At 39.0% G+C, this 12,117-nt stretch overlaps 1 protein-coding gene across 1 annotated transcript; it reads right to left on the reverse strand.

Moving 5' to 3' along the window:
- Nucleotides 1-7,862: 7,862 nt before the first annotated feature.
- Nucleotides 7,863-8,663, reverse strand: LOC139443615 (uncharacterized). The gene has a single exon (XM_071224573.1). It carries the CDS (start codon nucleotides 8,661-8,663, stop codon nucleotides 7,863-7,865), a length of 801 nt encoding a protein of 266 aa, XP_071080674.1.
- Between the last annotated feature and the right edge of the window lie 3,454 nt (nucleotides 8,664-12,117).

Raw genomic sequence — 12,117 nt, forward strand, 5'->3', positions numbered from 1 at the left:
ACAATACAATAGGCAAAAGTGGCAGTAGGTTTATAATGATACTTCTATATACCTCTTTGATATATCATATATTAGTCCGTTATCAAGTCCATGACACACACTCGCTCTGATAGTATTTGGAGCTACAGTGCCTCAGAATTCACATAGGATATTTGGAAATGAACATGTTGCTTTTATTAGTTTTTATCAATTCTATTTTATTATACAATTCATTTTTCAGTTGTAGAATTCGTTTCTTCCAAATGCTTAAGAATGTTTACTTATGACATTATGATGCATCCCATGTAAACTTTTATAGTTCCAACTTCCAACAAGCATGAAATACTCATATCCCCCACCAATATGGAGTTCCTTTTTGTAAATGGCCTAATTGCAGCACTAACAAGTCCAACTTGTTGCAATGGAAACGTAAAAAATAAAAATTTCTTAAATTCCTAAATAGCAAAAGGCAGTTCAGTATGTGTCTGGTAAACCTGCATAGTTTTGTTAGGAAGTATTGAATGGGTTTTGAGTTATGCTCCGGAAACAAACACTACCCAATAGAACCTAAGTCCAACTTGTTGCAATGGAAACGTAAAAATTTTTTTTTATAAAACTCCTCAATAGCAAAAGGCACCAGTTCAGTATGTGTCTGGTAATCATGCAAAGTTTAGTAAGAAATTACTCAAAGGTTTTTGAGTTACGCTCCGGAAACGAACAGCACCCTTATAGAACCTAAGTCCAACTTGTTCCCATGGAAACGTAAAAATAAAAATTTATAAAATTCCTAAATAGCAAAAGGCACCAGTTCAGCATGAGTCTGATAGACATGCAAAGTTTCGTAGAGAAATATTTAACGGTTTCTGAGTTAAGCTCCGGAAACGATTTCGGGACGCACACACGCACGCACGCCCACACGCACACACGGACGGAACCCATTTTTATATCCCCCGCCAACTTCGTTGGGGCTGGGGTTAAAAAGTAAAAGAATTACTTCATTGCCCATAGCAATACATAGATGGGCACAAGCAGAATATGTGCAGCAATGAAGGGGCCAGAAGTAAAGGTCCGATGACGTTCGCCAGATGGCAGTGTCTACTGTGCACCTTACGTCGATCATTGCACAGTAAGAGATGGAAGGTGGTTGTGGTAAACCTTAGAAGAACAGCTGATAAAATTAAATTTTACATTTATATCATTCCGGTAGGTGTTAAATGAAAACAAATGACATCTTAAGTTTACTGAGAAAAAAATATGTAAAATGCTGGATTTCCTCGTTGATAACATTTCTGTAGAATTTGGAGGTAAGACATTTCGGCAAGAAGTTGGCATCGCCATGGGCGCAAATTCGCCTTCCTGATAATCTGGTTTTTTTTGCAAATGAATCGGAATTTGTGCTCGGATTGGCAAAGTCAAATCAAGGTAATTTGGCCAAGACGTTTAACTAAGCTTTAGGTACATCGATGATCTGATATCGTTTAATTACCATCAAATAACAAAGACCTTTCCAATGACTTACCCACCTGAACTAGAAATGCATGAGACCAGTGAGACCGCCTCATCTGTTTCATATTACGATTTATGCATACGGATTCAGACTGACAACACATTATCCACAAGGCTGTATGAAAAGCTCCTCTCCTTGCTGATCGGTTTTATTATGCATACGAGTGAGTCCTCTCGGATTGAGAAAGAGGGGAATGAGACATGATGTTTAAACTCCAGGTATATATATATATATATAAATATCTGATATTCAATAATGAAGAAATAACCAATCCCCTCCATATTTTTCGTCACGTGGGCTAGAAATAAGAGACGAGTGAGATACCTTCATCTGTTTCAAATTGAGATCTTTGTATACACATTTAGAGTGACATTTACCTATCTGTAAGACTGCATGACAAGAGGGATTACTTCTGATGTCAAATTATCAACTTTTCCTTTATGCAATATTACAACACATCCAGTTTTTGGTGTGTCCATTTCACAACTTGTTTCATACTCTTTCTGCCATACAACACTTACTCAGAGGTTGTTTGAGCAAGGCCTCATTAAAGCTTTCAAAGAGTTTTATGAAAGACCTGTGGATGCCATTTCCAAATTTGATGCATCAGTAACACAAAGAATGTCCAATACCCTAATTCGACTTGTACCATATGTTCCCGTGTGGGTTTTTCAGGTGAACAATTGACTCTCCTTTGCATGTATTTGTGATGTGTGGCATCCCAGGGGCAGGATACTCTAATCGTTTTGCAGATTACTGGTATCATCACTATTTATAAGTGAATCATAAAGAAATACTGATGAATCGTGTATTCGAATGTGCTTTTGGCAGAGATTTCTTATGAATATGGAAAGGGTTTCGTCACATTTATATTCATTAACAATGGTCAGAAAAATTATACAAGTCACTAAAGATGATTAGATAAGAACTGAAATTCATTTTCCAAGATTCCATCGAAGTGTACACAAAACTTAGACATGACAAGAAAATTAGAGATTCTGTTTATTTGTAACTTTGAACTTGTTACTTACTTGATCGTGTATGGGATTAAAAATGTGTCTCAAAATACACAATGCTGAATTAATGACACAATTCAAAATTTGGTTGGAGGTACGCAGAATAATAGCTTATAACCACTAATGCAGATTATCCAATTAATCTGCTTCTATATTATCATTTTTTTCAGTTATGTGTTGTTCAGTTCTTCAACCGACAATTTCGTGCACTTCAGCATTGTAAATATGTAATTCGCGCGTAACCTCCGCGTCTCCCCCTGTAGAAAACAAACATATTCTGTAAAAAAGATGTCGGGTGATATAGCGCATTATAGACAGGCGGTGGGGTAATTTGCTTCTAGTCTTTATAGCAAAGCATCTTGCAAATTTACAAAGTACTTACTGTTTCTCTCTTCCTGTTTTATCTATAAGCTAAGAACGTCTATTATAGTGGTGATACTTCTCTTATGTTGTGGGGATGTTCACCCAAACCCTGGGCCAGTAAAATATTATAATTTAAAGATTGTTCATCTGAATGTAAGGTTTAAAGGACAATGTAGATCTACTCTGCACTGAATTTCATTCATACGATATTATTAGCTTAACCGAAACTTAAAAATTGGCTCCATGACGGCATACCTACTGTTGATATTTCAATTCCAGGTTTTCATTTGCCAGTTAGAAAAGATCGACTAAATCGAGGCGGGGGTGTAGCTATATATGTAAAAAAAAACAATTTATATGTTAAAAACATGGATCATCTATGCGTAAAGGGACTCGAAGCATTATGGGTACAGGTTTGATGCAAGACCAGTAAATACGTAGTAGGGACATTCTGTAGGACAAATAAAAGCGAGGCTTGCTGGGAGTTGTTGGATCAGTCAATGTGTAACGCAATAGATTTGAATATACCAACTATTATAGCTGGGGACTTTAATCTAAATATTCTTAGAGAAAGTAAGAACTAAAGAGATCACTTACAAGCACTATATGGGTTGACCCAAATTATAACTGAGCCCACCAGGATAACACCTACCTCCAGAACTTTGAATGATTAATTGTTCGTACCTAATGTTGACAGTGTGTGGAGTTCGGGTGTATCCGATCCAATATGCAGTGATCATTGTCCTATATTCGTTAAAATTAAGGAAAACATACCTAGCAATGTAAATTTTAAAAGAAAAATTTACAATTACAACATGGCTGATAATGAAGAAATTATTGATAGCTTAACTGAGACAAAGTGGGACCATTTGTTATCATCCAGAAATGTTGACGTTATGGCAGAATGTTTTACCCGGACAATTATTGACGTATGTAATAATCATATTCCTAACAAATGCGTAACAATTAGACCTAATCATCCACTATGAATCACTAGTGAGATACGTCGACTGATCAGGAAACGTAACAGAATTCATAAGGTTGCTAAAAAGCGTAACTTAGATTCTAACTGGACTAATTTTCGTCAAATAAGAAACCGTGTTACCTCCTATGTTCGCATTGCAAAGAGAAAATATGTATTCAATATTGACAGTAAAATTACTTATGCGTACGGTGAAAAAGTATGGAGGCGGCTGGTTAAAACTATATAAGGGGCTCCAGTAATACAAAATTTCCTCCCATTAATTACCACGATATACTATATGATGATACAAGAGATATTGCAAAAGTGATGAACAATTATTTCTCTGACCAGGCATCTGTTAAATATCCTGATAAAATGTCCCCTTATATTAAGCTTAAAACAGAGGAATCGCTCTCTACTATCATTCTAACAGAAAGGAAGTTCAAGATGTTCTCCTGTCTGTTGATGTAACTAAAGCAACAGGGCCCGACGGTATCGGCAATAGTTCATTGAAATTAAGTGCATCAGCTATATCATATCCACTGGCTAAATTGTTTAATGTATCCCTGGACAAGTCTACTTTTCGGGTAAATTGGAAAGAAGCTTCCGTAGTGTCTATTTATAAAAAAGGTAATATTAATGAATGTAGTAATTATAGACATATAGCTCTCATGTGTTGTGTGGCTAAAATGTTCGAAAAATGCGTTTTTTAAATATGATTTTAATTACTTAAGAGATAATAATTTGCTTTTTCAAATCTTCAATCAGGTTTCATGCCAGGAGATTCTACCGCTATCCAACTGACGTACTTGTTTGATGTTATTGCTAGAGAATTGGATAAAGGCAAAGAAATCAGAGCAGTCTCTTGTGTCATTAGTAAGGCTTTTGATAAAGTTTGGCATAAAGGTATTATCCATAAACTCAAATCCTATGGTATTGAAGGGAAAGTATTGAGATGGTTTGAAAGCTACCTAAAACATAGATGTCAACGGGTTGTTATCAATGGGTATAGTTCAGACTTACGACCAGTTACGGCCGGAGTTCCACAAGGGTCAGTTTTAGGACCGCTACTGTTTCGTATTTTCATAAACGACATTAAAGACGATATTGATTATGATATTAGATTGTTTGCCGATGACATATCCCTATAGTTCGTGGTAAATGATCCGAATGCAGCAGCACATTGTCTGAATAACGATCTCAGTAGAATATCCTCTTGGACAGAAAACTGACAGGTCGATTTCAACCATAATAAAACAGTATCTATTCAATTTTCCCGGAATATTCTTTCAAATGTAAAACCAGTTTGAAAATGAGTAACACTACTTGAAAAACTGAATCTACATGCACTCAGAACTATTTGTGGGGCTGTTCGTGGCACTAGTCATGGTAAACTTTATAAAGAAACAAATCCTACGTCATTAGAAGAAAGAAGGCATTTTCAAAAGTAAAATATTTTTTTATAAAATGGTTAACAATCTAGTACCGGACTATCTCTCATCCTTTTGCAAATAGTGTGTCGGATGCAAGTGATTATAATTTGAGAAACTGCTCACAGCTGCAAAACATGAATTGTAAAACAAATTATGCCATATCATTTATTCCAGATACAGTTAATATTTGGAACTCACCACCTATTGAATACATCAATGCCAGTATCTTAGGAAGTTTTAAAAGTTTCACAAAAAGTAATGATAGGAATGGTATATACTTTGATGTATATTATGGATCAAGATTATGTGAGGTTATACACTCCCGTCTCAGGCTTGGCTGCAGTGATCCTAATGCCGACAAATTTACCACATTTATATCCGACAGCCCGAGATGGCGTTGTGGCTATCATACGGAAGATGCACTTAATTTCTTTCTTACGAGTCCCTTAAACAGTACAGTAGGGCAAAATATGTATTATTTCGTAAAAGGCTACGATTTAAATTCAATTCCAAATGGTAACTCACATTTGACGACTGTAACAAATCTTGACATTTTGAAATCAGTGCACAGTTATATTCTATCTTCTTGCCGATTTAGAGATTTTGTCTGAGATGTTAGCTTTGCTATATGATACTGCGATGTTGTTGTGCTGGATGTAAATAATAACGTAACTGTAGTTATGAAAGATAATCCAGTAATTTAACACTTACAGAACAATACTTATCTTTAATGTCAAGTATACAATGTACGCTATTTCTCATGTCACTTTCAATACATTGTAATTTCAATCATGTTTGGGAGAGGCTTTCAGATGAGCAAAATTTGCTTGTTTGCCAATCCCTCCACTTCATATGTGAATGCGCCATCCTTTTAATAAAAGCTGGTAAATGTGCAGTTCTTTGTCTGACGCTTGGATGTATTGATCTCTTTCTCATGAACGCTTTTATGGATTTTGGCCGTCTAATCACCAGTATAAATGCGCCCCAAGTAAACATGTCTAACAAAACTATTATATGGATTCGGACTGAACGGCTTTCTAAACTGTAATATAAAACTACGGGCACGACTGTTGATTGTGCAACAAACAACTAAGTGCTTGAAGCTTACCAAATACACGCAGATGAGGGAATTAAATGGGGTTTAATGTTGAATAACGATGTGCAAACACGTGTGTGCCGAAGTTTATTGATCAGTGGAATGATCAATAAATGCTAACATTTCTATTTCCCGTTATGATATCCTACAATTACATATATTTCAGCCAAGACCGTAAAATTGTTGTTTTGTTGTTTTACGCCGCATTCATCAATATTCCAGCCACATGACGGCGGTCTGTAAATAATCGAGTCTGGACCAGACAATCCAGTGATTGACATCCTGAGCATCGATCCACGCTATTGGGATCGATGACATGCTTCAGCGAGCCTGACCACCCGATCCCGTTAGTCGCCTTTTACTGCAAGCATGGGTTGCTGACGACTACAATTGAAGTCAAGACGTTTCATAAAAATAATAGTATAACTTCAACGAAACTAAGTCGAATTTGACAGAATGTTTTTCTTTAGTGTAACTTCCTAAATTACACACGATGTCAAGGCGACCATGCCAAACATCCTATGTCTCATGCCAATTGCTAAAGTCTGTCCAACATAATGGTTTAAACTAGATTCCTCAAAAGACAGCCAACATGAATATTTCTAAAATTCATCAGTTGCTTTTGATTATAAGATTCTAATACCAATCTTTAATCGTCATCACCACTGTGACAAAGTCCAGATTGAGGAACAACCCCCATGTATTTTAGGTGTATTGCTCATGTATTTTGAATGTTAAATTCCCTCGGAGTTTTACTTACCTTTTCGGCCACTTTGGCCTTTATTGTATAAAAAATATGGGTGCAAATGCTGCACCTCAGCATGGGGGTCTTTTTACCGGAGTAAAGTTTATGGAATACACACTCAATAGCCTAAGCTAGCCGATTGGGGTGAAAGAATACCCAAAACGGAGGTTACCTTCTCCGACGTCCGCGCTTTCTTGTCACTCGTGTATGTAAACTCAATGCTTGTACATAATCTGGGAGGAGATCATCCCAACCTTCTCACTCGTTTGTTCGTCTGTTCAAAGATCCAACTGTGCATGCAAAAACTGGTTACGTAACAGGTAGTTTGATCCGATTGATATTCTAGTTTGTCTGACTTCATGTGTAATACCCGTGTTAGATTGGGTAAGCTGTATATGTGAACTGGCTAGTTACCATGGTAACCTCCCAAAACCCCTACATCCCAATTCCCCTACAGCTTAAGACAACAAAGTTCACGGTCCATGGCACTGCTAATCCCTAGTCTGTTACCTATTTCATAGAATGGAACAACCCAAGAAACACGAACAGATTGAGATAAATATTTAATTACGATTACAATATTATTCAAAATTCATAATACATTATAATCAAATGTTCATTTTTCAAAATTCATAATACATTATAATCAAATGTTCATTTTTCAAAATTCACAATACATTATAACAAAATGTTCATTTTTCAAAATTCATAATACATTATAATAAATTTCATCTCAAATGTTCAATTCACTCAATTCATTCAATCGGAAGATGTCGGTGAGGGAGACCTCGGTTGAGTCGGGTTTTGAAAGTCTGTCTGGATGCATGACGGGGCAAGTGGTCTGTTTAGTCTCTGTTGAACTTCATCCTTGAGTAGCCTTAAGAGTCTTGAGTAGGTGTCTGTTTGGCGGTCGGGGAGTAAGGCGAAGATGAGGGGATAGGTCGTGGCTCCGAGTCTTGCATGGATGATGTACACTTGATTCCACAGTCCAGGGCAGGCAGTGAACGTTCCATTCATGTATAGAATCTCAGATGACCACAAGGCCCCGAGACTCTCTAGACTGCCAAATGCCAGAATCTTGTCATCATCACCGTCAGCAAACAGGAGGAAGGGTCGTCCATCTGCTGTCTGCGTCCAGGAATCCTGAAGATCCACCTCCGATCTTGTCTGTGGCAAAACAGGAATCGTCTTCTGTCTGTGCCGGAACAACGCGCTGCTCATGGTGGGGAAGGGTGGCTTCATTCCTGTCCCGTCGTTGTTCAAGTTGGAGAGTTCGTCGTTGTAGAGGGTGTGCATCGGGGTTGACTCTTCTCTCGCTCTCTTCCTCAGGGCGCTCATAAACCAGACCTTCTGGCTATCCTCAGGGACATGGTTATGCTCTGTAACATTCCTAATCACGGTCCCTACTGTCGTGAGTCTTCCGCTACATGTGGACTTGACACACTTCCAGTGTACGCAAGTCAGTCTCTCGACGTTCTTAGTGTGAAGATAACCATCAAATAGGACTTGGGGCTTTCCTCTCTGTGACATAACAAACTCAACATTGCGAAGACCAGCCATGTTGATGTCATGTTAGTTGTTGCATTAGGTGTTTAAGAGGTCGCCTTCTGCCTTGGCAATTTCGGCTGACCAGTCCCTCTTTGGGACTCCTGTGTGTGAGAAGGGTTCACATATCTATTGTGAGTTCGGTGTTCACATAATTTCTGTTTTTGCATTGATATGATTTCTATTTTCTTATATTGATATGATTTCATTTTTATCCTTGGCTGCACTGCTTATATACGTTCGAGCAGCTGTCCATCTCTCAGAAATAGAGTTAGTTTGGCCTTCGCTATTGCATCTCTTGGCTTTAGGAGATGTTGTTGTTGTTGCATTAGGTGTTTAAGAGGTCGCCTTCTGCCTAGGCAATTTCGGCTGACCTGTCCCTCTTTGGGACTCCTGTGTGTGAGAAGGGTTCACATATCTATTGTGAGTTCGGTGTTCACATAATTTCTGTTTTTGCATTGATATGATTTCTTTTTTCTTATATTGATATGATTTCATTTTTATCCTTGGCTGCTCTGTTTATATACGTTCGAGCAGCTGTCCATCTCTCAGAAATAGAGTTAGTTTGGCCTTCGCTATTGCATCTCTTGGCTTTAGGAGATCTATGACAGATAGCGGATCTAACTGCAATTCTTGTTTTAACCTAGCCCGGGCTGGGGCATGGTCTTGACATTCTAGTAACAGGTGGTCAATGGTTTCAGCCTGATTGCAAGATGAACAAACCTTGTCATAGTGCTTTTTGTGACCAAGTCTGAGGCGTGAGATAGCAGTTTCAATTTTCCTTTCATTTGAGTATGAGTTTGGCTTTTGTTGGACCTTGGGTTGAATTTTGTATAGCCATCTGCCGATCTTACTTGCGTCCCATTGGGCTTGCCATCTTTTTGCTATGGAGGCTTTGATTTTGCTTTTTATCTCTAGTTTACTAAAGGGAATAGGCTCTAAATCCGCTTTGTCTAGAGCTAGCTTCGCCAGTGAGTCTGCTTTTTCATTTCCATGAATATCTATGTGAGAGGGGATCCAACACAGCTCCACCTGTTGCCCTTGGTCCGATAGTTTTGTATATTCGTATAGAATATTGTTGACTGTGTTTGGCCTGGAGTTTGAGTTTCTCCCACTGATGGCCTGAAGTGCACTTAGCGAGTCTGATAGGACGACTGCCTTTGCTTCCGGGAGTTCCGGTATGAGTTTGAGTGCATGATGAATTGCCTCCAATTCAGCCGTGAATACTGACTGACCATCAGGCAAGCGAACTGAATGTGCTTGGGGTTTGGAGCTGTGGATATGGATCCCGTAACCAGCACTGTTGTTGATAGGATTCTTGGATCCATCAGTGTATATATGGGCCCAGCTGTCCCAGGTAGTTTGAATTTTAGTGATAGCTACTGATCGTAGTAGGGTTGGGTTTTCTCTTTTAGTTACTTCTGATGTTAAGGCAGTGTCAACTTTGGGAGTTTGTAAAGTCCAGGGAGGGTGTAACCCTTTGTAATGACTTTCTGGAGGCTGAATGGCATCGCAATTGTGACTTCGAATGAGTTCACGCACTAATATCCCAGATGGCTTTAGTGAGGGATTTTTTCGAGCTAGGGCTTCATCTCGAGCGTTTTTGTCTTGCCATATCTTTTTAACCAAAGGGTTTGATGTTCGTCCCCAGAACGATAATATTGCCTGCTCTCTTCTTAGTTTCAATGGGAGTTCTCCCGTTTCTACTTGTAGTGCTTCTAGTGAGGTGCCTGTCGCTGCGCCTGTGGCCAGCATTAGGGCTTTGTATTGTATTCTGTCTAGGCGCCTCAAGACAGTATTTGATGCTGAGTGAAAAGCCTCACAACCATAGTCAATTTTTGATCTGATAAGAGCTTTGTAGAGGTCCAGCTGAGTGTCCCTCGATGTGCCCCAAGATGTGCCTGAAATTGCCCGTAATACGTTCAGGTCTTTTTGACATCTGTTTTCCACATATTCTATATGCTTGCGCCAAGTGAGGTGTTGATCAAGGATAACTCCAAGAAATATTGCAGATTTTTCGAATTTGATAGGTTTGCCTTTTATGGAGACACGGGGTATCATAGCATCTTTCCCCCGGCGTTTGAATAGAACTCCAACCGTTTTTTCACTTGAAATGGTGAATCCCCATTTATTGCACCATTGATCTACTCCGTCCAGGGCTGACTGGAGTTTTTTTCTGATTTGTGAGATATCTCTGTGCTTTACCCATATTGCTCCGTCATCAGCGAACTTAGAAGTTTGGGTAGGAGAGTTGACATGGTGAAAAAGATCATTGATCATGATGTTAAACAGGGTTGGGCTTATGATGCTGCCTTGTGGCGTGCCATTGTCCAGTGCCATAGGATCCGATCGATTGTTCCCTATTTTAACTGATAGCGACCTGTCTTGCAGGAAGCTGTCTATGAAGTTTGCCATGTTCCCTTCAACTCCATTTTGTGATAGTTTTGAGAGGAGTCCGTCATGCCATACCATATCAAAGGCTTTGCTGAAGTCCAGAAATACTGCGGCTAGGTATTGTCTGTTTCATTTTCCAGTCTTAGAATATGATCTAGACACGAGTGTCCCTTCCTGAAGCCACTTTGGTCAGGTTTTATGTGATTGCCAGTTTCAAGATGATGCATGAGCCTTTTTGTAACCATGGCTTCCATGGCTTTGCACATGTTTGAGGTGAGTGAGATCGGTCGATAGGAGTTGGGTAGGGCTTCTTCTTTCCCTTGCTTTAGCAGCGGGATAACCGCAGCATGTTTCCATGCTTTTGGGACTTCTCCTTTGGACCATATCGTGTTATACAACTCAGTGAGTAAGCCTTTGGTTTGATCAGGTAGGTTTTTCAATATCTCGTAGCTGGTTGTGTCAAGACCAGGTGCTGTGCCTTTTCTATGTTGTATCGCATCATCAAACTCTGTCACCGTAAATGGTATATTGTATACCAGATGCTTGCTTTGCGGCCGTTTTGAGATCTTAGGCATAAGCATTTTTTCCTGTTTGAATTCTTCGCTGCAATTTGTGTTGCTGCTGACAGATGAGAAGTGCTCAGCTAGAATGTTGGCCTTTTCTTTGACTGTATGGGCGTTGGCTAACTTGGGAATTTTTGTGGGTTTCCGCTTACCCCTGATTGCGTGTATTTTGCTCTAGACTGTTTTAGCATTTGTTTTCTCATTAAGGGATTTGCAGAAGGTCTGCCATGACTCTTTCTTAGAATCGTCTATGAGTTGTCTTACTTTCGTCCTGGCTGCTCGGACTTGGGCAAAGGCTGATTTATCCCTTTTTGACCTATTTAGGGCTTTCTTTCTCACTCTCCTAGCTTTTGCTATTTCCCTGTTCCACCATGGTACCGGCGTTTTGCCAGTTTTGTGGTCTTTTTTTGGAATTGATTTTTCAGCTGCGACAATAATTGCTGAGGTGAGATTTTGGCAAAAATGATCAGGATCATTTCTGAGGACTTGAATGATATACATTCCTTCCTGAA

The sequence above is a fragment of the Haliotis cracherodii genome, unplaced genomic scaffold (assembly GCF_022045235.1).
Source record: "Haliotis cracherodii isolate W230 unplaced genomic scaffold, xgHalCrac1.p SCAF_5, whole genome shotgun sequence".
NCBI classification, from domain to species: Eukaryota; Metazoa; Mollusca; class Gastropoda; order Lepetellida; family Haliotidae; genus Haliotis; species Haliotis cracherodii.